The sequence below is a fragment of the Eptatretus burgeri genome, chromosome 5 (genome assembly GCF_056783735.1).
Source record: "Eptatretus burgeri isolate ZD-2024b chromosome 5, Ebu_testis_v1, whole genome shotgun sequence".
In the NCBI taxonomy this organism is placed as follows: Eukaryota; Metazoa; Chordata; class Myxini; order Myxiniformes; family Myxinidae; genus Eptatretus; species Eptatretus burgeri.
Genome location: NC_140965.1, coordinates 53,705,884 through 53,732,243, shown reverse-complemented (window position 1 = coordinate 53,732,243; position 26,360 = coordinate 53,705,884). Strand labels below are relative to the sequence as shown.

Below are 26,360 nucleotides of genomic sequence, written 5' to 3'. Positions count from 1 at the left end.
AATCTTTATTTCATTTAAATGGAATTATATACTTGAGCAATCTAGAACACAAATCACCTTCTTGTCAGTTCCAATAACCTCCGGTTTTTACAGTACTTGGACATGTTAAATAGGGCGGTGTATAACTATAAGGTCGATGTGTAAGAATAATTATTAATTCGTATACAGAACCTTTATACGCCGCCCTATTTAACATGTCCATTGTCCAAGAACTGTATAAAGGTGGTGTACAAGAAGTATGCGCTGAACTTTGGGAATATATATTTTTTTAACGAAATTAAACTCATTATTTTATTTAAATTAAAGTACGGTATATTCTTGAACACTGCACGGGTATCGTGCTTTATGAACTCTCGAGTTAATTATGTAATTGATGTGAACTCGAGGCTCGAGCTCATTTCTGCTCAATAATTTCAAACGCTTGAGGATAGCCTTCACGTGATTGGTTGGCGGAATGAAGGGCGTGGCTCCGTAAACCATAAGTGAGCTTGAAACGTGATTGGTTGGCGGGATGAAGGGCGTGGCTCCGTAAACCATAAGTGAGCTTGAAACGTGATTGGTTGGCGGGATGAAGGGCGTGGCTCCGTAAACCATAAGTGAGCTTGAAACGTGATTGGTTGGCGGGATGAAGGGCGTGGCTCCGTAAACCATAAGTGAGCTTGAAACGTGATTGGTTGGCGGGATGAAGGGCGTGGCTCCGTAAACCATAAGTGAGCTTGAAACGTGATTGGTTGGTGGGATGAAGGGCGTGGCTCCGTAGACTATAAGTGAGCTTGAAACGTGATTGGTTGGTGGGATGAAGGGCGTGGCTCTGTAGACTATAAGTGAGCTTGAAACGAGAGCGGGATGTGTTTGGAACATCATTTGTTCTGCCGCTGGTCGATTTAAAATTGTGTAAGTTTTATTTATTTTAATTGTTATCGTTTATTGATTAAATAATTTTTATTTCTTTCAAACAGGTAAGATTTACGAGCATTGTCTGTTTTGTGGGGGTTTAATGAAAGTTGGCTTTATCTTCGACGTTGTTAGTTTATTTATTTATTTATTTTATTTTTTTTCAGGGACGTTGCGTCGTTTTTACAAGTGATTCGTTTGATCTTGCAGCAGTTTGCGATCTATTTGAAGCCATGGGTAAGGAGAAGACCCACATAAACATCGTGGTTATCGGTCATGTGGACTCGGGTAAGTCCACCAGCACGGGTCACTTGATCTACAAGTGCGGAGGCATCGACAAGCGAACCATCGAGAAGTTTGAGAAGGAGTCCAGTGAGGTGAGTGTATTTCCCGCCATGTTTGTTACTAGTGGTGTGAATACTGTACCTCGGTTGTCTTGAATGGTGTTGATGCCTCTAAGACGCCACTTGTTGGGTTTTTAACCGTTTAATGTCTACAGATGGTGAAATCTTGATTCCTTTTGTTTCTCAGGTGGTGTTGGTGTTGTTGGTGTTGGTGTTTTTTTTTTGTTTTTTGTTTTTCTCCTCCCGACATATCTGAGCAAAATAACTGAACGAGAAGAGCACTCTGAGTGCATACCTCCGCCATGCAATGCCTGATCCATGAGAACATATCCAGCCCAATACATTTTTGAGATATCGTTTTTTTTGGCCACATCTCTCGAAGAATCGTTTTTTTTAATGTCGATGGACGGTGACGAAGGCTTTGAAATGGGAACGGGTACAACACAGCACACCATGGGTGATGGGTGGCTCACATGACCCTCTTAACCATGCCCCTGTGCACCCATGTGTGCTATACATACATTTATCATAAACTACTGATCTCATCTCCCCTTCCACTTTTTTTTTGTTGATGTTTTTTTATTTATTTATTTTTTTACAACTCAAGACTCAGGAGGCTTAGACATAACCTGATCTAAGGGCAGGTGGTGGGCTGTCTGATTGCAACTGCTGTGGGTTTCTCAAGGTGTACAGGGTCAGGAAGGAGTTCAGGTGCATTGATTGGTGAAAAGACTTTCATGAGGAAACGCCTCAGGCTCAAACGCAAGTGGTGTTCATACAGGAGTGGGTGACAAAGGCACCCGAGCCAGTTCAATGTTTGGCTCCCCATGACGTAACCTGAGTTGGTCAACATGTTTACACATGTATCTACCATCACACAACTTCACAAGAAACATCATTTCACTAATGTTATCGATAATGATGCCAGGTAACCACTTGGTTCCACGCACACAGGATCACTGATCTGGAAGTTGCGTTATGCAGACGTTTGGTCATGATTGTTTCTGTTGATACTTCTCGTTCTCAACCTGGATCGTTCCGTCCGGGTGCACTCATGATAACCGTGTTGTTGAATCACGACCCATCAGAAGCTTGACAACTGAGCGACCGGTGGTTTGATCTGGTCTGGTGCAGTCGTTGAGCACCACACGAGATTGAATGGAGGCTTCCTTGATGTACCTTAGACCATTCTTGATGATCTGAACAGCACGTTGAGCTTGACCATTACTGGCAGATGTGTAGGGGGTGGATGTGTTGTGCTTATTGTCATTCATTTCACAAAAGTTCTGAAACTTTGCATTCATCAATAACGATCCATTATCTGATGCAATAGAGTTTGGAAAACCCTGTTGCGTGAGCATCGTGCGTAGAGCTTCAATTGTTATAGCAGAGGATGAGGATGGCACCACAAGCGCTTAAATCCATTTGGAATGGGTATCGACTAAGATGAGGAAAAACTTCCCTTGAAATGGACCAGCATGGTCGATGCGTAGTCTGGACCATGGTTTTGATGGACACGACTACATGGCCAATGGAGACTGTCGTGATGTCTTGGCATGGGCTTGACAAGTGTAACAATGGCGTGCACTGAACTTTATGTCGTTGTCCAAACCTGGGCTCGGACAATAGCCTTCATGGTGATTATGCCTGGATGAGCATTGTGGAGTTCATTGATTTTTTTTTTTTTTTTTTTTTTTTTTTTTTCCCCACAAGTTTAGGTGGAATTATCACTCTGCTACCCCAAAGCAGGCAGTCTGCATCAATAGAGAGCTCATCCTTCCAGATGAGGAATGGTTTCGCCCCTTCTGGTAGTGATGCCAAACCACCTGACATAACGGTGTTCAATTTTTGACAAATCTGGATTGCTGTTTATGAAGACCCTTCATTCCCAGCCAAGAATTGAGGGGAGTCATCAGAAGAGTCTCGAATATGCCGTTTATTGAAGCAGCACAGCACTTGCAAGCGGAGGTGGCACAGGGACCAACCACAGCAGTCAGACCCTGTACCACACTAAAGGTTACACCACAAAACTTTCATATATAAAACCTATTCCTAGGTGGAGAAAAGCAAGAAAAAGGTGCAAGTGGGCTTCCCCCCCCCTCCCTACACCCGAGGGGAAGTTTGGCAATCCAATAACTCTCCCACGGTTGTAAGCGGGCTGCGAGACAAAGCTGGCACATATTCATAAACAGCTTTGAGGTTTCAAGGCTGGAATTCATAACAGTTGCCTGCTGCAAGTTTGTTTATGGAAAAGGCAGGAGCCATGTCGGCTTGCGTAAAATGCATTTTGAGACTGCAAGGACACTGACACTGGTTTGAATCCAGACAACTGATTAATGCAATTACCGAATGTTTAAATATGGACCATATGTGGCCAATCGATAGTCGCACAAGCAATCTGCTTAGCGGTTACTGACGTCTCGTGAATGACGTTAGCCATGAGATGAATGATATCACCATATCGTGGAGAATCTGGGACGGTTGTGGGAAGCAGCAAGTGACTGAGTGCATCAACACTACATTTCCTTACATGGGCGGTAAACCAATGAATAGTCATAACCGGCAAGGGTCACTGCCCAACGTTGTACACGACCTGATGATGGTAGAATGGCTCTGGTTTTTCCCAGGAGACCTAACAAGGGTTTGCGTTCAGTCTCTGGTAACTTGTCTTCCAAAGACATATTGGTGCATCTTTAAGGTGCCCCAGACACACGCCAATGCTTCTCGTTCTACTTGAGCATAGAGATGTTCAGTTTCAGAAAGGGTTCGTGGTGCATACGCAACAGGCTGAAGATTACCGGTTCTATTTGTTTGTAACACCCAATGCCATATGAAGAGCTATCGTAACTGAGAATGAGTTCCTTGGATGGGTCGTTATGGACAAGTAGCAGCGAGGAGTACAGCATGGTTTTAGTGGCCCTGATTGCTCTTCTTTGGGCAGCTTCCCATTTCCAGACAACGCCTTTCCTGAGAAGATGCAGAGGCTCGACGGTTATGCTGAGTTGAGGCAGAAAATTACCAAAGTCGATCAACATACCCAGGCATGCATGAAATTCTGAAATGTTTTGTGGCGTTGGTGCATTCAAAATTGCTTCAAGTTTGCTTGGAGAGGGCAAAATGCCTTGACAGGACGTTTGATGACCCAGGTATTCAAGTTCACGTGCCATACAGGAACACTTCTCAGTCCTTAGGCATAACCCAGCTTGTGACAGTCAATTGAGGACTTTGTTTAGGTTGTCGAAGTGCTCATGGTGTGACTTGCCAGTCACTTATCTGTGGCCCTGGAATACAACTGTCTTTTGTACAGTTTTCAATAATGTCTCCCTCTTTCGTTGGAAGATTGCAGCAGAGCATATGCTGAATGGGCATCTGTTGTACGTGTGGAGTCCTCGATGAATGTTGCATGTAAAGGGCTTGGCATCCTCATACAGTTCCATTTGAACATTGGCATTGGTGAATGTCTGGCCACCCATGAGTGGTGAACAGATCCTCTGCTTTGGGCAAAAGGTAGCCGTCCAGCTTTTAATAGCGGTTGATCGTCGTTTTGTGGTCCCCACAAATGCGCACTGTTCCATTTGCCTCGAGTATTGGAATTGCAGTATAGGTGCTGCCCAGTCGGTATACTCGACTGGTGAGATGATGCCGTCACTCTGCAGGCGGTCAAGATCACATTCGATCATTGATCGCATCATGTGGGACACAGGTCGAGCCTTATGGAACAATGGCTGAGCATCTGCAGAAACATGAATCCTCACTTTGGGCACTGCAAAGGTGCCGACACCATCGCTGAACAGGCCAGGGTACTTGTTGAGCACGGTATCATATTCAGCATCAGAGCTTGAGACTTTACATCACAACAATTAAGTCTGATTTTTCGTAACCAATCTTGGCCAAAGTGGGTTGGTCCTTCTCCATGCACTATCAGTAGTGGTAGGACATGAGTGCCGTTTCCATATCCTACAGTCATGTTGGCTGAGTAAACTACAGGAACCACGTCCTTGGTGTATGTTCTCAAGTCGGTAGATACAGGCCGGAGTGCAGGAGCCTTTCTCAGAGGATAGGTGGAGGTGAACTTGCTCTCGCTCATTGATCTGGAGGCGCCGGTATCAACTTCCATCCTTACCCGGGATCTTATCGATTGCAGCATCAGAGCTCTTTGTTGCAACAGAGAAAACCTCATAGTTCCTCACTTGACTCTCGGCTGTAGGCTATGTTCTGTGACGTATCGTCTGCTGCCTCAGGGTTCACCCCAATGTGATAAGCAGGAGCCAAGTTCTTTGACTTGGATGGAGAATGACACTTCAAGTGTCCCTGCTTACCATAGTTGTCACAGGTTTAATTCCTGTACAGACATTGGAAAGCTTGATTACCACCACCACACCAACATGTTACCCCAACCCTCCGGGTGGATTCAGAAATGTCAGGAGGTGGAGGTGGATTTTGTGGCTTGCTAAAACACTTTTGCTTGTCACCAAAGGTTACCTTGTTAACCGATGGGTCCTGCTGGATAACTTTTGACTTGTTGGAGATCACACGCAGGCTCTCGGCAGTTTGCATGCACGCAGTGACTATTTCCATGACTTTAGCCAAATTGGGGTCGGATTCAGTTCGGAGTTTCTGCAGAAGTGAGTAGTCATTGATGCCTATTACAAAGAAATCATGGAACATCTCTTCGAGTTTATCTGTAAATTCGCAATGTTTGGCGAGTCGGCGTAAATCGGCCACAAACTCAGATGCTGACTGACCATCTTGACATTGGTGGGTATAATATTTATATCTTGAGACTATCTTTCCCCCGGTTTAGGGTGATGATGTCTTTTCACGAGATTGAAGAGCTCTTCATCTGACTTGGCAGAAGGTTTGGCTGGGGCAAGAAGATCTTGGATGAGGCTGTACGTCGGGGCACCGCGTTCCTTGGACGGGTGATTGGTTGTACGCTTGCATACAATTGAAAGTAATACAGCTCGCCACCTTTCAGAGTCCTCATCGGTATCCATTTTGTTTGCAAAGTACTGCTTCAGACGATCGGTGTCTTCCTAATCATCCCCCACTCAGTATTCTTGCAATATATGCTGATGCACGAAGACATCCTCGTTACCACTGTAATGTACTCGCTGGACAGGAAAGAAGGCTCTGAAGTGGGAACAGGTTTAATTCGGACATGGGCACGACACGACACGACACAACACAGCACAGCATCAGAACATCGGTGGGTCACCTCTCTGCCTAACCATGCCCCGGTGCACCCATGTACATTGTACGCATGCATTATCATAAACGACTGCCAAATCTCACACTTTAAAAATTAAATAAATCTCTTATCCAGATCTGGATTTGGCTCTCCACCCAAATCGAATAATTTTATCTTTGCGACACACCCAACCTGTCCAGTAAATTTCGGCTGAATCAATCCACAACTTTTTGACATATCCTGCTTGTATATCATTTTTCAGCCCTATCTCACAATGGTGAAGAATCACTTAAAAAAAAATTATAGTAGTTGCATCCAGATCTTCACCAAAATCTAAACGGCTCGTCGTCACACGCCAAACCTGTCCACAAAATGTCATGGAGATCAGTCCACAACTTTTTGAGCTCCTACACAGACAGACGTACAGAAAGGGGTGAAAACATAACCTCCTTCACCTTCGGTGGCAAATATATGTTGAGATTGGAGTTCAAACTTGAAGGTGCGAGTATGTAGCTGCTCCATCTGTAAAGCTCAAGTCTGGTGTTCAGTCCACTCCCAAGAGGTCAGCATGTTTTGTGTGACTGTAATCCACAGATGCTTGTGAATGTTCACCTTGTTTGGTCTGTTGTATGAAAATTAAGAGATTGCGTGAAATTGGTTTTAAAATGGTAATTTGTATTGAATTGTAGCATGCTTATATATTCAGTAGGCTGTAATGTGCTGTGCTTCGTTGGTGCATGTGTAACCACAGCTGTACCGACATGCACTTTGAGGCAACAGTGACCATCATTGTGCTTGTGGACCTGCAGATGGGTAAAGGCTCGTTCAAGTATGCCTGGGTCCTGGATAAGCTGAAGGCCGAGCGAGAGCGTGGCATCACAATTGACATCTCCTTGTGGAAATTTGAAACTCCAAAGTTCTACGTCACCATCATCGATGCTCCAGGTCATCGGGACTTCATCAAGAACATGATCACAGGCACTTCTCAGGTGTGCATTTATAATAGAAGCTTCAAATAACCCTCAGTTTAACCTCCCTTTACCCACACCCTCATAATCTCCACCCCCAGCTACTTCCTTTAACTTGAGGTCTTGAAAATCCAAATATATAATTTGCAATAAATTCCTCCTGGGCTAAACCTTCGAGCTACCAGAGTGAATAGAATGCCATTTTAAATGCCTGCACATCCTTGGGTGAAACCAAACAATTGACGTGCAATGGTGCATATTGCCGTTTCCATGGAGTATGGCCATCTATTATTTCCATGGAGCACTGTGATTGGCTTATCAGTCATGTGGTTTAAAGTTGCCTCCCCCCAACCCTGATTTAAAAAAAAAAAAAAAACCAGTTTGAACCGCTCGGTTGACTTCTCGTCTCCATTGACATAAATATCAATTGAGGAAGATTGTTTGGTGTGTGGTTGTAAGTTCTTGCATGCAGTGGGCAGGGGAGAGCTGCATAGCTTCCTAAGGAACTCTGAGGCAGAAAAAAATGGTTACTGGAATAAAGATATCCCTTATAAGACTGAAACGGCAACAAATTGTACTTGTGCGCTGTAGGTTGATTTATATTCAGATCCTTACATGACCATTGACAGGTTTTCTGTCAGGTAGCCATGTGTACATAATGTTGGCTGATTCCCAAGGGACATTTGGCCAGGTCTGCTCCTCACCGCTGAATCTTGATTGGCTGGTTTTAGTTTTCTCCCAACAAAAATCATGGCTGATTTAAGGCTTCATTATCTGTGCATGTTCACATCGATTCTGATCTGCTGACATTTGGTTTGGAATGTCTGGCTGACTGGTTGAGATTGGCTTGATAGCTCTGAAAGGTCTACACCAAGGCTACACATCTTTGTGTGGAAGCAACAAGACATTCAAAAGTGGAGAAAACAGGATTCAAAATATGGTGGCAAACTGCAGTAAGAATGTGGCTACGCTTGCCGTCATGAAAAATAATGGGCGGTGGGGTTGGGGGGAACAAATCTCAGATAACCTGTTTATACTGCTGAGTTGACTGTTCATGCCGAAAACTAGGATTCTCAACCACAGCCTATAACCGTTGTCAGCGCTCGAATGCTCGTATCTGGACTGGTCGTCGTGGACCATGCATCTCGTGTGCAATACGCAAATGTCTTCTACTGACTGCCAGTTTGGAAATCGTGGTTTTCATTCTCCGTGTTTTGGTGCCAGTTGTTCCCCCTCCCCCATTCATACAATCCTGATTTTGTTTCAATAAATTGTCATATTCTTGATTCTCTCGTACAAATCCCTGAACGCAGACTTTCATATTTTCTGATCCCCACATCCAAGAGAACAGAACTTGATTTCTCCCTCTCCCTTGCCATTCGATGTGCTGAATTACAGCAGTAGTACTCTGAATTTAGCCGAAAGCCAGCCGACATGTACTTCTTGTGGGGCATGAAGGAAAAGTACTCAAAATATCTAATTGAAAGGGTCGAAAATGGCGCCATGACGCCAAATTGCAGAGGTCTGCAGCGATAAACATTAGTACGAGTGTGCATGTTGTCCTTGGGGAAGGGGGGGGGAGGAGAATGTGGTGCCTTTCGTTCATCGGGCCAGACTATTTGGCAGTGGTGCACATTGCCTTTTTTTAAATCTTGTCCAACTCAGCCGTGAATGCCTGGTGCTTCAGCCACTTGCTGTGTGTTTTGTCTCGTCATGTGACATGTTCTGAGCAGTCATTTTTTCCTTGATTGCTGTCAGCTGTGGCTGCAGTGTTTTGAGAGAACAGTCGCACATTCATGCCACTTTCGGCCAAACCTTTTCGGCACAACATTTGGTTAAGGTGGTTTTGGGATCTATTGGTCAGAAGAAATAATGGGGCAGCCAAGCACTGAAAATAGTACCAAGTATTATTCTACTGATTACTCAAACAAGAAAGCAGACATGAGCCTGGGGTGATGTTTCGTCCATGACCCATGGACTACTTCAGGCCGTGCCAATGCAGGGAGCAAAAGTTGATGGACCTTCAGCAAGCTGTAAATCAGCAGTCTGTGATCTGGGATTATGTGAATTTATGGGTGGTTGTGACCTCCCTCCTCCCCCCCCCCCCCCCGCACCCTGCTCAAGTACTTTTGGGGTGCCACTGTCACTTCAGCTGGATGGTTTATCGATAGTGTTGGTTAACTAGTTGATTGTGACTGAGTCAGCATGCGTTGCACACAATGTTGGAAATGTTCAGTCTGATAATCGCAGAAAATCCAAAACGGCACTTCCGGTGTTTGACGACTTTCAGTTTTGAGTTGCTGGTTCGTGAGTTCCTCGCTCCAGCTCAAAGCCAAGTTTCACAACTTTTTACTGCTTTGTTACCTCTGCCACTGAAGGTGGATGGAGGTTATATATTGTTGCGGGCTGGGGGGGGGTGGAGAGCTATCTCAGGCGCCCACCAAACTCCCTGGAATTGCAGGCCGTTGCACATGGCTAATTCCATGATGCGTTGGGTCGTTAACCGACCGTGAATGCCAGTAACTCAACCGCGTGACCTATGGTCCTCCGTCTATGGGTTAAACGGGTTGCCTAAAAATTACCGGAGGACACGCCCTCAGTCAACCTTGTCCGAACTGGATCACTTTACCAGATCAGATGCAGCTGAGCGACTGCCAAGGACGTATCGTCCAAAAGGAACAGATCGTTGGGAATGAAGTCTGAGCTCGGTGAGGATACGGACAGTGCTGGATCAATGAATGAAAAGACAAAAACGAGCTGGGAACATTTCTACAAAGGAATTTATCAGGCAGGCGAGGAAAGATATGTGGCACAGTGAATATTGTTTGTTGTCTGTAAGCAGGAATAGGAAAGAATGCGAGAGGTGCTGCAATAATTCAAGCAACTTACAAATGCAGACACAGAGCAGAGTTATCCCGATATAATTATTGTACAATCTTAACTTAAGCGAGGACAGGCGCCATGACCACACGCACATGCACACACACACGTTGATGAAGAGAAAAAGAGGAGGGGAGATGAGGCTCGCGGTTTCTCAATACCTTGCACGATTGCCTGGCCACGCCACCAATACATTTTTGGGGAATGCTCCGCTGGGTGATACCTCCCTGAAAGCTGGGCCATCCATCCAGAGAATGGGCGTGGCCTGACAGGCGTGAAAGAAAGACTTTTGGCGGAGTCCGAAGCAATGGGTGGAGTCAGTGGTGAAGAAGGTGGAGTCAGAAGGTGAATGGCTGCGTTGTCAATCCCAGATACCAAGACGAGTAGGACGAGCCAATAGGAATGGGCAGACAGGAACGACGACAGGAACTGGCACTCAAACTTGAACTGGAACTGAAATCCATGAGCAGACGGGAATGCAGTGCAGGAAAGGCCACTATCCGAGAACGAGCAGGACGATCCGACAGGAATGAGCAGGAACGACGCACTAGTGGCTCTGTGACACGTTATTTTATAGATCCTGTGGGGCGGTGGCGAAGACCCGAAGTGATGTCAACCGAATCGGGCGCTCTGGTTGGACCCCGGCCAGCACACGGCCTGGCCGCCATGACCGGAAGCGTCTCCACTTTAACTTTACTTCCGGCCAGATGGTTCCAGGCTGCGAAATCGTCTCGCTCCGAGCATCGTGACACTAATCACCCTGCACCAAACTCCCGGGCCGTCCACGGCGACTGCCGGTGAATGCGCTGCCTGTCTAATCCATGCAGCCCGAGCCGTACAGCGTGCCTTTGCCTGGCTGCAGCCTCGCCGGGCGGAGAGGTGAGGGTACGTTCGCCGTCCGTGGGAGACACCCGTGGCCACGGTGAGATGCGATGCTAACATGTGCAGACCCGAACACGATGGGTGCCATTCGTACCCTGCTCCGTGGGTGATGATACATTATCCTGGGACTGCAAGTGGGTCCGCCGCCATTAAGCATGTAGCCATTTATCAAAGGTGGTGTTGTGTGCACGGTGCCAACCCTGATCTGTTGGAGAATTGAGGGAAAGGATTGCATATAATTATTAAATGGAGATTTGGATTAAAGAAGAGTGCACTTCCTGCAGACTAATTTGTTAGCACTTGGTGTGCCCCTCCATCTATTTCCTCGGCATGGCATTCCTGCAGGGCGCCCTTTGGTTGGTTATCCTTCTGGTCTCTGCATCACGGCATGGCACAGCATTCTGGTCTCGGCACGAAATGCTGAATTCTAGAATTTTAAAGTGATTATTCACCATTGGGCCAAAAAAAAAACGATTGATTGCCAAACCTATGTGGATGATTTGGGAAGGTGAGAAGAGCAACCCAGTTTGATTTTGGTTCAGCTCTGGATCTCGATCTGGCTTATCAGGGGATACAAAATGTAAACTCTTCAGCTTGGTGAATATGTGCATTCAACCACGTGCCCGTCTAGTTTTCACTCTTGTTGCTGGTCGTGTTTTCATCCAATTTTCTGTATTGAATTGTATTTTTATCTGGTAAAGTCACCTGTTTATAGCTGGGCTTGTCTGGTTGCTACTTTCTGCTTAGTTTTTGCCCCTTTTCTTCTCGGTATTGCTTCTGGCTTTGTCCTTTTCTTGTTCAAAAGAGAGAAAAAAACGACCTTTAAAGCCCTACATGTCAAAAACAATCCCACAACAGTAATAGAAATCTCACTCCCAGAATCGCTGCTCATCGGTCTTCAAGACAGCTGTTCATCACCATCTCGTATCCAAAACCATGATCTTAAATAGTTAAATCCCCCCCCCCCCTGAATTTCCAGTTTGCTTCTGCATATATTCTCTCCTGCTTGCATCACTTGTCCATCTGTCTGTTTTCTCACATGACTTGTGGCTGTTCATTTTGTTCGTGTTCAGGTTGTGGAAAGGCAGAGCTGGAAATTTCTTCAGAGGTTTACCATGTGCTGCTAAAGTGTCCTGTATTTTAAATTCTGGTTGTCGGAAAGACTATCACCTTGTTTTCTTCTATCTTTGAGTTCACCACCATATTTTTTTTTTTAATACAGTTACCTAAAGCTGCTTGATGTCGTGTGCAGATGGGCCAATTGTGTTTGCGGACATCCTCCTGCAGTTGGGTTACTTCTTATTAGGAGGTTGGTGGCAGGATTTGCACTCCAGCCACCTTAAAACACTTCATTCCGCAAAACGTTCTCGAAACATTTATAAAATCTGAAAAAATCACTCCGTGGGAGTACCTCGTGTGCAGTTTCCCTTCACAGGGCAGCTCACCAAATGACGATTGGAGCAAAGCCTTCGGAACACCCAATCTTTGAAGATAGGGAAACCACGGCGTAACATTCCCGGGTCAGATTGTGGGAGTGTGGGTCGGAGTAGTGCTGAGGTATCGTCCACCAGACTGCGGTCTCCTTGCGTTAACCTGTGGCGGTCCCTTCGGGTGGGTGTCTGGAAAGTTCTATCCCAAAGAGAGGATGATCACCTGTGTCTTATCTCAGCTCAAGTGTTTGGGCATTGGTATTGCAGCACTCTGAGGTTCAGAGACCGGATTGCGGTGAGATCATGGCGGGTGGTTACACGTGCTATTGGTCTAGTCGCTCTGATGGTGACCATACCCAAGGAGTTGCTGCAGCTGTGTCCAATAAGCTGACTCTAATGATAATTGAGGTAATACCAGTCAATGAGCAGGAAATGAGACTAAGGATTCGTCATTCCTTCGGTGTCATTTCCCTGGTCTCTGTTTATGCTCCAACTGAGGCGAGTGATCTCACTGAAGGACGCATTCCATGCCACGCTCGAGTCTTTGGTTGATCAGTGCCCCAGGGGCGATACACTTCTCGTCTTGGGGGATTTCAATGCATCGACGAACTGATGGGGATGGTTATGAGACGTCTGTTGCTCCCCATGGGTCAGGAACTGTGAACCTGAATAGCACTAAGTTCCTTGACTTTGCAAGAAGTCATGGACTTAGGGTGGCTGGTTCATGGTTTCAGTGCCCACAAGCTCATCGCTGGACTTTGTATTCCAATGCTGGCGGTGTGGCAAAGGAGATTGACCATGGTCAACGATTCACCGTTTCCTTGCCCTTTGGGTTTCGCTGAACGCAGATGAGTTTCAGCAGGGGATGCTTGCAGCCTATGTTGATTTCTGTAAAGTGTTCGATTCAGTGAATCGGGATGTCCTCTGGAGGATTCTTGGTCTTCCTGGGGTGCCACCAAAACTGATCGATCTGATGTCTGAACTCTACTCTGGTACTGAGAGTGCTGTGAGATGTGGTGGTACCATCTCTGACTGATTTCCATTTGTTACTGGAGTTCGTCAGGGGTGTGTTCCGGCCCCCACACTTTTCAGCACTTGTTTGGACTGGATTCTCGGGAGGATGTCGGAGAGATCAAGCTGCGGTGCATCGTTTGGGAATGTCAAGATCTCTGACCTTGATTTCCAGATTATGCAGTCATCTTTGCGGTGACTTTAGATATCCTTTTGGGCACCCTTGAGGTGCTAAATGTTGTCGGAACCGCTGGTGTTATGCGTTTCTTGGGTCAAACTAAGGTTCAGGTTTTCAATGACATCTTTGATGCTGCTGTCCTGTCTTGGCCTGTTTGTGGTGAAGATGTTGATCTTGGAGAGATTCACTTATCTTGGCAGCAATATTCATGTCTCTGCTGGCTGAGAGTCGGAGGTGAACAGATGCCTTGGTCTGGCCTGATGAGTCATGGATTCACTGGATTATGGGGTGTGGCGCTGCCGGTACCTATGCGGCAGGACGAAAGTCCGAGTTCAGGTCCTTTGCTTCCAGTCTTGCTCAATTGATGTGAGACTGACTCTGACCAGGAATCTGCGACGGAGACGTAATTCCTTTGGTACCAGGTCTCTTCGGAGAATCCTTGGCTGTCGCTGGTCGGACTTTGTGTCCAACGAGCGGTTGCTGAGAGACTCGAATGATATTTGTTACCTGCATAGTCCGTGAGCTTCAGCTGCGGCTGTATGGACATTTGGCTCATTTTCCTGACGCTGATCCTGCTCACCAGATTCTCTCAGCGATGGAGTCTCGTGAGTGGAGGAGGTCAATGGGCCAACCACGTGCCTCATGGTTGCAGCAGGTTGATTAGAATCTCAAGGAGTTGGGGATGGTCCGGACATCTGCCTGGGGGATGGCCAGACGGAGGCCACTGGAGTACTGGCGGAAAGTGGGTGCAGTGACGTGCTGCTCTGGTGTATGCTTCCTGACCTAACCTGACGTGATGGTCCTGGTGTTCCTGATATTGGAGGCTGTGCATTCACGACCAATAATGGAAGGTGATGTCCCTTTTTGGAAAAACCCATCCAAAACCATGATCTTTTCTACCCCCGTTAATGTACCCCAAACCCACCTCATATTCCCTGTCCTCCTTTCTGAAAGTCCTTGTAGTGTCCATCTTGTTTACCCTGTGTACCCCACTGCATCCTGCTCCCTTCCACATCTCGTGTCAATTCCTCACTGTTTTGTGCTTCCTCTCCTGTCCCTCTGGTCTCCTGCTGCCCTTGTTATATGTTGTGTGTTTGCTCTTTACGAGCCTTGGTGTGTCTGTCATTCCAGTAAAGTGGAGGTGTTTCTTTTGTCGATTTGGCTCATGAATGACTTTCATTAAAGCTTGTATAAAGGATTCTATTGTTGCCGTGAATTCTTTCCAAGAAATAAACCTCCACATAGGAAACGATAGTATTGATGATAGCTTCGGGAGGACAGTTGTGAACCCCCTGGGAGGATAAAGCACATCCTTGTCGTTTTGAAATTAGTTGACTTGGTATTCTGTTTAGCAATTAAGTATATTGTGTTCATTGGGATTACATGTGCTTTGTGAATGTGAGTGAGACCAAGTTTGGTTTTTTTTCATTATTTTACCTTCAAGATGCATGTTCTTCCTTTAGTGGAGAAATTATGGAGATTGGCACAAGTTCAAGGGAAACCTCAGATGGAAACCAACAAGGTTTAATAGGTGGGCCCTTATCTCTAACCCCCTCCACTCTCCTGGAAAGTCAGCCCTGATGGGTCCCATTCCACCAATTGAGTGCTGTTGTCTGGTGGGAAGTTGGCACCCCCAATTCACTGTTTGGGGTGGGGGTCACTATCCCTCCAAGACCTGTGCTAATGAGTGGCTGTGAAACAAAGGGAGGCAATGCAATATAGGCTATGATATGAGCCAGACCCCCCAAATTGACCGGTCGGTACCATACAGATGGAGTAAGGCTCATTGTGATTTTTAGCAAGATATATGTCCCTAGATATGAAAAAAAAGTGATAGCAGTGTATAACTCTCGGCCATCTGTTTTATCACCCGTAATATTATTATACGCCCGCTTCGCTTCGCCACCAAATGTGATATTGGAATAAATATTTTTTTTAAGGACCACAGAGTGCCAATAATTTGCATACTGGATGCCAACTAATATAGTAATAGAAATATAGAACATTCATGGGGGTTATTTGTCAAATTTTTGATATAATGACAAATAATATGTTAAATTTAGTGAAAAAGTGGCCGAAATCACTTCGAGTTCAGAATTCATATTGTACGTTTTTGTCAATATTTCAAAAATGAAAACTCCCAGAGTAACATTTGACCCCTCAAAATCTTCGCAAGGAACCACTGCATTGGAATACATCATTACTTTGTCATGTGGTGGTTGTTTGGGGAACATATTATGGCAAAGTTCAACCATGCCCCCTAATTTTGATATTTTGGAACAAAACATAGATTTTGAACATTTTAGGTTTATTTGTCTACTTTTGGTATCTCGGTGTAATTTTTGGTTTAACTATTTAATATTACAAAAAAAGTAGATAAATGTGTAACATCCCAGATGCAATATTTTACAAATTCAAACATCTAAATATATTAAAAGTAATGGATTGCCTTAAACATTACTGTATTTCCATCTGTATTGCCCAACTAAATTGTTATTTCCTTTTGTCATTCCAGGTAATGTGGTAATGGTGGTGTTAGTGCTTGCCCAGTATGTGTAGTTGCTAGTGCAATCGCAATGGAAGAACAAACCAGAGATGAGGCCGAAGAGCCAACTGGAAGACACTGTATAATTCACAAGGAATCACTGACTATTGATCCAAATGAACAACTTACCAGTCCACAAAGTTTTGAATCGTGGAAAACCCTAATAAATGCTGCTCAAGTAAGAGATCACTCCCCTATACTTGACATTGCTAAATCGGTGACAGACAAGGAGATTCCAGTGATCTTCTACCATAGGAAATGCAGGAGCATTTTCACGATGAAGAGAGATCTGGAAGCCCTTAAACGTAAAACAGATCCAAGCTCAACTGAGGAAGCTGTTGCTGAGTGTTCCAATGCTAAGCGACCGGCAAGACTATCTTCATCAGAATCGCGCATCTATGATTAGACATGCATTTTCTGCGAAAATGCCAAGAGATAAAAGGGAACGTAAACTCGGGGGAAAAACTAGTCCAATCTGCGGAGTTGAGATCGGACCAGAAGCTTCGAGCTTGTGCAGTCCGCAAGTGACACCAATCTCTTAGCCATAACGAGTAGGGACAGAGTTGCTGCTGAAGCACATTATCATGCTTCCTGCTACAGGGACTACACAAGACCAGCACTTGGTCTCAATACAGAGCCTGCTGCTTCTCAGGAGAATGATATTTATCTCAAAAAGCAAGACGAATCATATGCAGAACTGTTTCATTATATACGAACTGATATCGTTCCCAACAAGCAAATTGTCAGTTACAACGCTTACAGAGAAACTGCGAACGATGATGTCTGCCAGAGGCATACATAGTCTAACAGAATCCACCAAGAAATATCTCCGTCAGAAATTGGAACAGGAGTTGGGAGACTGTATTCAGATTTTCGCTGACACAAAAGGAAAACTTGTTGTTGTACCTGATTGCATAACAATGCACGATATCGTCAGTGAGTATTGCGATATGGAAAGGGAGCTGAAAACTTCAAGATAAATCAACAAATGTCTCGATGATCATTGATCAGTCATCGTCATTTTTGAGAGCAACAATAAAGGACGAGAAAAAACCAACAACCTGGCCCTATCACCCGTCCGACGTGGAGAAGGAATCGTTCACTGCACCAGAATATCTTTGACGGTTTCTGATCGGTCTACTAACTGGTGATCCAGAACACAAACACCCTTCACGGAGAGTAACAATGCTCACGGAATCCTTCAGTCAAGATGTGGTATATGCAGTGACATGTGGTATGCAGAAGCCACCGAAACATATACTGCTTCCATACATGGTTAAAACACTCACTGGGAATACGGAGTTGATACGGACGTTGAACAGATTAGGCCATGGGATATCTTACTCTCAGCTGGAAGAAAATGACACAGCCTTGTTCTTACAGAAGCTCGCAGCTTATCTAAATCAGCAGACACTCATACCAACAAGTATTCAACCATATACGTTTACCAACTTAGCATGGGACAACATTGATAGATTGGAAGAAACATTTTGTGGAAAGGGAACGTCACATCGTGGTACAGGCCAGAGTTTATGGACCACATCTTCCGAAACAAGCACTTTCTGAGATAGCCAAGAAAAAGCAAAGATCTTTGGATGTCTCTGATCACGAATTGACAACACACATTGCTGGACAACGCGTTGGACCACAGTTGCTCACAACAGACACGAGCATAGTAACAGAGTACACAGCTACGAACAAAAACCTCATCTGGATACTTGCTTGAATGACCGACTCAGAGAAGCAGCGCATACCAAGCTGGATAGGTTTCAATATAAACACCAGAGATTCTATGACAGTCTCAAAGGATGTTGTTGGTTATATGCCCATGATCAATGCTCCAGCGACAGAATTGACTACAGTCGCTGAAATATTAAACCAGTCAGAACTTGAGGATGGCACTACAGTTAGAGGAGGTTGCTGAAGTGTTGGACCAGGCATTATATGCTAATGCAGCCGAAATCATCTGGAAATAGACAAGTATTCACGAATAATTCTTCGTCTGGGTACTTTCCATACAGTCTGCAATATACTCGCAATTCTCAGAGCTCGTTTTCAAGATTCTGGTCTCTGGGACCTGTGCATAGAAAGAAACCTCACAGCGGAAGGCTCACTTGCCAGAATATGTATGACGTTCATTGTAATTTAAAGTAGCCTGATGCATAAAAGGATAGGTTCAATTTATAAACATTATTTAGTATTTGTTTAATTTAAATGCCTGTAATCTGTGTCAATTGTGTTAAAAATTGATTGGTAATAACAAGGCGTATTTGTTCGAGAGATCAGTTAATGATAACGTAATTATGATAAACCTGGAGTGTGCAGCAATTTTGCATGTATTGTGAAATATAATGTACCTGATGTTCCATACCTACTTTAGGATACTAGCTGAAACCAAAAATTACACTGAGATACCAGAAGTAGATGAATAAACCGAAAATGTTCAAAATCTGTTTTGTTCCAAAATATCAAAATTAGGGGGTATTGGTTGAACTTTGCCAAAATATGTGCCCCAAACAACCACCATATTACAAAGTAATGATATTCCAATGCAGTCGGTCCTTGCGAAGATTTTGAGGGGTCAAATGTTACTCTCGGAGTTTTCATTTTTGAAATATTGACAAAAACGTACAATGTGAATTCTGAACTCGAAGCGATTTCGGCCACTTTTTCACTAAATTTAACATTTTTTTTGTCGTATCAAAAGTTTGACAAATAACCCCCATAAATGTTCTATATTTCTATTACTATATTAGTTGGCATCCAATATGCAAATTATTGGCACTCTGTGGTCCTTAAAAAAAAAAATTATTCCAATTTTAGCAAATATCACATTTTTTGGCGAAGCGGGTGTATAATAATATTTCGGGTGATAAAACAGATGGCCAAGAGTTATACACTATCACTTTTTTTTCATATCTCGGGACATTAGGGTGTTCCAAAAAATGAAAGTTTTATTTTTGCTGCTCCCTGATGTTGCCTTTGTTCCAATACCCCATAAGAACTTGTAGGTCAAAAAATGAACAAAATTCCATGATATTTCGGGGTTCCTCAAGTTGGCACAATTATGTCCATTCTGGAGAGTGCATTTTGCACTGCAATGTCAAAAAGCTCATCAAGGTCTCCTTGGAAAAACTATTCTTTCATCCTATGTGACTGTGGTTTTTGAAAATATCAAACAACCATATTGTGAAGTGTACTGCGTTGTGCATATTCGACGGAAAGTTGTCAGTTACAGTTTGGCAAATTTCAACAATATTGTGCCAAACTTGAGGAACCCCTAAACATCCTCCAATCTGCTTCATATTTGGTGTGTATGTTTCTACTGTCAAATGGAACAAAGGCACACCCAGGGAGCATGAATACCCATACTTTTATTTTTTACCCCCTATTATGAAGCACCCGAAGGGACATATATCTTGTTAAAATTCACAATGAGCCTTACTCCATCTGTATGGTACCGACCACCCCCCTTGGCTCATATCCTAATAAAGGGAACTCATTAAAAATTTTAATGGGTACACCTATTCCATTAAAAATGGAATAGGTGTACCATAACCATGTCGTAAGAGGAGACCAGGGTTGCGTCAAGGAGGGCATCCAGCGTAAAACCTGTGCCAAATCATAATGGATGATCCGCTGTGGCGACTCCGAACGGGAGCAGCCGAAAGAAGAAGATTTAAATTTTTTATGGGGACAGAGCTGAGTGGACTTTGTGGTTTTCACAGTTTTGTTCTATTCCTCACCGTGCCTCTTAGACATTACACAAATCTTTCTCCCATGCTTCTTCACCTTTTCGATGTTTTCTGACTTTCCTTTTCTTCCGGACTTTCTGCGGCTTTTGCACACTGACAACCCTGCAAGCCTGGTACGCGTTTCATGTAGCCTGGTTGCCACCACAATGCTTTGGAGCCACCATCTCGCATCACAGCACAAGATGGTTGCCAGCACACTGCTTTGGAGCCACCATCTCGAATCGCAGCACGAGATACCTGCAGCCATGCAGACCATTGTGTTCGGCCAGAAACCATCCAGCAACCCCCATACAACCAGTGTGCTGTTGAAGCAGAGGAAAGACCAGGATGGAGGCAAGCCTGAACTAACGAGCCATGGGCAATCGCAGCTTCATAGTTGTGAACATTGGGGCATGTAGAAAAAAAAAACACCTTTTCCCACCACCCTTGCTCACTCTTCCCACGACCATTTGGGGTGTCTGGATCCATTTATTGTAAAAGTGCCAAGTCGTGCATCCAAGGCTGGATTTAGCGCATCATCTCAATGTATGTTCTGTATATTTATGAATATTGCTTTCTTTGCCTCTTTTCTGAATTTGCCCATTTCCTAATTATAATTCCCCAACTGCTTTCTCCTGCCAATTTCCAGCTCAATTGCTTGTGTATTAAATTGATGGGGTTAGTGTCTTTACTTACCTTGCTTTGGTTTGATCTGATGGCCTGGGCCAATTGGTCCAAGTGAATAATTTAGAAGATAGACTATGGACGATAGAGTGTAATGTCAAACATTGCTTTGCTTGGCCAAATAGCTGTTAGTCCTGGGCACCTTTCCCCATCTGCTTAATTCTTCTCACAGGTTGGGTAAACTGACCCTTGGTGCCAAGATCTGGCAAGAGGTGATTGCTGTTTATGGCGTCTGGTCTTTTTCTACACGCCGTGCTTTCAGAGTTGTACGGCCATCACAGTATAAAAGGGTGTCTGTCTTTCCCTCCCACCCTCCCCGACTGTGTAAGCTTGCATAACCTTGGCAAGCTTGCCAGCTTAAGCCGACAAGCTGGGAATAGGACCTGGGGTCAGATGTCACAACCTGAAGCACTTGTGGTCAGGACTGACATTTGGGACCCTAACTTGAATCCCGTCACCTGTAGCTTTGCTGCGTTCTGTTCCAGCTTTTTCATGAGCCTTGACTCTGAATACAAAAAAAGATTTTAAAAAAAATTATTGGCTTGAACTGTAATTGACTGCAAGTTATTTACTCGAATTTACAGCACTTTTCAGTTGGTGGAAATAGTTGCAGGATGTCAGCTCCAATAAATTATTTAAATAAATCCATTCTTCAAGTGAAGATTATCATTTGATTGGTCCTCTGATAAAAGGGCCTCTCCAACCCCTCCCCATCCATGTACCTCGTGGAGGTCCTGATGTGAATGAATATTGCTGAAGTAACCAGTGTCTAATTTCATACCCATCATTTTACTGTGCTGATTTATCTTGTTGGCATGACGGTTTCAGGCAGACTGTGCTGTGCTCATTGTGGCTGCATCTACAGGAGAGTTTGAGGCAGGCATTTCAAAGAGCGGTCAGACCCGTGAGCATGCCTTGCTTGCCTACACTCTTGGGGTTAAACAGCTCATTGTTGGTGTCAACAAGATGGATTCCACGGAGCCTCCTTTCAACCAGAAGCGTTTTGACGAGATTGTGAAGGAAGTTAGCAGTTATGTGAAGAAGATTGGATTTAACCCAGCAACTGTTGCCTTCGTGCCCATTTCTGGCTGGCACGGGGACAACATGTTGGTGGCCAGCAAAAATGCAAGTTTTTATTAATTAAAAAAAGGAATTATTATGTTTTTGTTTTTTTTTTAATTAAGTTGACTATTACAGGAATGATACAAAAAATGTTTTCTAGATGCCATGGTTCAAGAACTGGACCATAGCGAGGAAGAGCGGTGATGTGACTGGTGTGACTTTAATCGCTGCTTTGGATGCTATCCAGCCACCATCACGCCCAACTAAGCTGCCACTCCGGCTCCCTTTGCAAGATGTATACAAGATTGGAGGTTAGATGGTGGAAGAGATGTGATTGTGTAATTTGAAATTCAATTTTATCTTGGGCTCTACTTGACTTTATGCCAATTGTGACCAGGTATTGGCACCGTACCAGTTGGCAGAGTGGAGACTGGCATACTGAAGCCAAATATGGTGGTTCTTTTTGCACCTGGGAACCTGGTAACTGAGGTCAAGTCTGTGGAGATGCATCATGAAGCACTGCAGGAAGCTCTTCCTGGGGATAATGTAGGCTTTAATGTAAAGAACATTTCGGTGAAGGAAATACATCGAGGATATGTGGTGGGAGAGAGTAAAAATGACCCTCCTCAGCAAGCCGATTCATTTATTTCTCAGGTATATTTCACCTGATTGATGCTATCTTTCAATGTATTTATCATTTTTATTGATATTTTATTTTAAAGCCTCTGGACTGGAGGCTCCAAAGGCATTGTTGGGTCATTCCATGTCAAATCATCAAAGAATCTGCCGTCATCTCTCAGATTTTTGTAAAACTTTGGGAACCAATTTGGACCCATGAAAAACGGCAAGAACTCAAATATTTTTGCTAACAGCCTCTTAATTAGTGAGATACAGACTAACGAACTTTGGACTAATTAGTACGACGTCGCAAATTCAAATGGCCATATCTCTAAAAGTATAACACCGAGAGAGCTGGTTTTGATGTCATTTTAAAGGTATTTTCATGCCCTATGAATTTGTCTGGGCAACATTTTCCAACCTCCAACCACAAAAAAATTATCACCAAATATAAACTTCAATCGTGAATCCCCCAAAAATGTATCCTTCAAATTTCCTCAAATTCATCCCAGAGGTACCTTATGATGTCAAGAAGCTTCCACATAAATTTTGTGATGGGCACTCCAATAGTTTCTGAGATATAAGCAATAATGTCCATGTACGTATGGCATATAGGTTCGAAAATCAGTATTTGTAATGTATTATACAATCAATAAGTGAGTTCAAGTACACAGTGTTTACTAACCTGACTTAGGCTTTCAATTTCCTCTTCAATGCAGCAACAGCAGCACTTGTTTCTTCCCCTCAGGCCCAGTTGAAAATGAAAGTATATGATACTTCAAAGCAATTGATGGTCGTTCCCTGTGTTCCCTGTCATGGCTAGGTTAGAATTATTGTATAATACATTACAAATGCTGATTTTCGAACCTATATGCCATACGTACATGTACATTATTGCTCATATCTCAGAAACTATTGGAGTGCCCATCACAAAATTTATGTGGAAGCTTCTTGACATCATAAGGTACCTCTGGGATGAATTTGAGGAAATTTGAAGGATACATTTTTTTGGGGGATTCACGATTGAAGTTTATATTTGGTGATAACTTTTTTGTGGTTGGAGGTAGGAAAATATTGCCCAGACAAATTCATAGGGCATGAAAATACCTTAAAAATGACACGAAAACCAGCTCTCTAGGTGTTGTACTTTTAGAGATATGGCTATTTGAATTTGCGACGTCGTGCTAATTAGTCCAAAGTTTGTGCGTCTCTATCTCACTAATTAAGAGGCTGTGAGCAAAAATATTTGAGTTCTTGCCGTTTTTCATGGGTCCCAATTGGTTCCCAAAGTTTTTTTTTTTTTTGTTTTTTTTTTACAAAACTCTGAGATGACGGCAGATTCTTTGATTTGACATGGAATGACCCTGTTTTGGGGTTGGCCATCCATGCATCCAGAGCAGATTTTTGTTAACATGATAACTTGTGAATCACTGAAGTGATTTTGACTATGTGGTATGAATAGCTACAATGATGCAGAGATTAACTTGTATTTTGGTGTAAAAGGTCGTGTGATTTCAGCATAATTATGAACCGATTATATTTTGGGTTTCACCAGGTCAAAGTTCATGTGCCCTTTGGTCATTGTCAAACCGCAACATCAGCAGCATCTGATATTTCTACTTTATCTCTTGTGACATAATTTTTCATCTGACCTTTAACATAGATCAAAAGTAACAATAGGTTGGCTAATGATGCTGGAGGCGTATCTTCACACACTTGTGTAAAAATTATATTTTCTATTCTTCGTTTTCAGCGCTTGCATGGGGTTTCGATTGCCAATCTCCTGATGGGAAATTTTCCAAAGATTCTTCCTTTTGCAGGTCATTATCCTGAACCACCCTGGACAGATAGGTGCTGGATATTCACCTGTGGTGGATTGCCACACGGCACACATATCGTGCAAGTTTGCTGAGCTAAAGGAGAAAATTGACCGCCGCTCGGGAAAGAAACTGGAAGATACCCCAAAGTTTGTGAAATCCGGTGATGCTGCTTTGATAGAAATGATCCCCCTGAAGCCCATGTGTGTGGAAGTATTTTCCAAGTATGCACCGCTCGGTGAGTTTCTTACCAAAGGTGTTTTACCTTTCAATGCCAGAGTCCCTCGAGTTTTGTATTGTCAAAGCCAAGTATGCTGTTCTGACCCTAACATTTTAGACCTTTTGGTCTTTCTTTCCATTAGAGTATTTTCATTTGTTTGAACTCTCAAAGCAGATTATTTTCCCCTTAGTTTTTCAGATAGTCCTTGGTCTTTTGCAATGGATTTTGACACATGCACAGGTGCTCTGATTCTCCTCACTTGCATTTGAACGAAGCTTTGGCATTTTTGCAAAAGTTGGTCAAATTTCACTTTTTCAATTTCATTGAATGTTTGGACAGACAGAAAATGTTAGCATCTGTATTTTCTTGTACTTGAGGCAGCCATATGTTTTGTTCTCTAAATGTGCCTTGCTTTGACCAGTGCAATGCAACTGCTTAATTTGAGTAAATTGGTAAATAGTTGCATTACTTTTGGACCTGTGTTCCCCAACCTTGACTTCAATCTTGATTACCCCATTAACCCTTCCTTACTCAAACCCCTTTCTGGTTGCAGTGTTCCCATATTTTTTTTTCCCTGTTTATTCATTCCCTCAGTAAAGATCTACCCACTTATCATACCCACTTGTCATGGCTACTGTCATCTTCTTTCTCCAGGTCGGTTTGCTGTGCGGGACATGCGGCAAACTGTGGCCGTTGGGGTAATCAAGGCCGTTGAGAAAAAGGTGCTTGCTACGAAAGTTACAAAATCTGCACAGAAGTCTAAGAAATAGTTTTCGTTTTCTGAAATCGAAATGTTCATTGCTTTGTTTTGAATTTGCTTGATGCACACTTTTTGGGATGGGGGTGAGGCAGAAGAACTTGTTTGGAGCAATTTAATTTTGTATGTCAAATTTGTTATCCTTATCTGGAAATAAAAATGAGTTGACAAGTCGGTTTGGTTTTTATTTGTATTTTTTTTTTCTGAGTTGTTGCATTTTAATGGATTCTTGCATGTTTTTATCCCCCGCCGCGTGGGGGAAGGGGGATATTGTTGTCACCCGGGTCGTCCGTCCGGCTGGCTGGGCGTCAACATTTATAGCTGTGAGTGCGATAACTCATAAACTGTTCGCCATATCGATTTGAAATTTGGGTCACACAACTCATGTACCACCTGAAAAGGAAGGAACCCTATTGATTTTGGGCGTGGCCGGATCCAAGATGGCCGACTGGGGTGGCCATCTTGAAAATTTTTTTTGTAATTAATGGAAAAACGCTTATCTGATTTCAATTATTTTTCAATGGCGTGGGATTCCCCATCTCTGGGTATATTTACAACTTGGATCTCCAGAGACTAGTTCATGTTGGTTTCTGAAGTTATTCTCTATCATGCTTTCCCAAAACTTCAATGGTAGGTTTCAAAGTTCAGATAATCCATGGTCCAATGTTCCCCATGCTTGTTAAGCATTTGGTTCTTGTCCATTTGTCTTGATTTGATTGTGGAACAACTTGTTTAAATCCAATGTGTTTTGAACATTAATAGGACAAGTGTTTTGATTTACTTTGCCTTTGAATTCATGCTGATCACACGTAGACTTTTATTCATTTATTTAATCGGCCCTGCATGGGCATCAAACAAGATTGAACATCATTCCTCATGGGAAAGTTGCTATTTTTAAGGACGTCAACGACAAACGCACCAATAACGAATGTAATGTTGGACAAGCCTGAAGACGACGATGGTTCACGAGCGGTATTTGACGATGTCGATTGTTTCAGAAGTCAAGGATGAGAAAATGTGATGATGTTAGACCAAGTTATAAAAATGATCAACATGATGTGTGTGGTACGAGGGACAGGTTATGAGCTGCAAAATGTCGAACCCGGTTTCATTCAACAACTTTAAAAATTTGACCTTTGCATAGC

At 43.6% G+C, this 26,360-nt stretch overlaps 1 protein-coding gene across 3 annotated transcripts; it reads left to right on the top strand.

Annotated features, from left to right (window-relative positions):
* The first annotated feature begins 623 nt into the window (after nt 1-623).
* LOC147026446 (elongation factor 1-alpha, oocyte form-like) lies at nt 624-25,389 on the top strand. 3 transcript variants are annotated; one of them, XM_085881870.1, is made up of 8 exons: nt 624-710; nt 1,062-1,271; nt 7,239-7,418; nt 21,570-21,866; nt 21,964-22,114; nt 22,201-22,457; nt 24,242-24,476; nt 25,113-25,389. In XM_085881870.1, exons 2-8 carry the CDS (start codon nt 1,128-1,130, stop codon nt 25,226-25,228), a joined length of 1,380 nt encoding a protein of 459 aa, XP_085737996.1. In that variant the 5' UTR covers nt 624-710; nt 1,062-1,127; the 3' UTR covers nt 25,229-25,389. The 3 variants fall into 3 exon arrangements, with proteins under 3 accessions (XP_085737996.1, XP_085737994.1, XP_085737995.1); XM_085881868.1 differs by lacking the exon at nt 624-710 and adding an exon at nt 757-894; XM_085881869.1 differs by lacking the exon at nt 624-710 and adding an exon at nt 785-894 and having other exon boundaries at nt 1,105-1,271.
* Nucleotides 25,390-26,360: the final 971 nt, after the last annotated feature.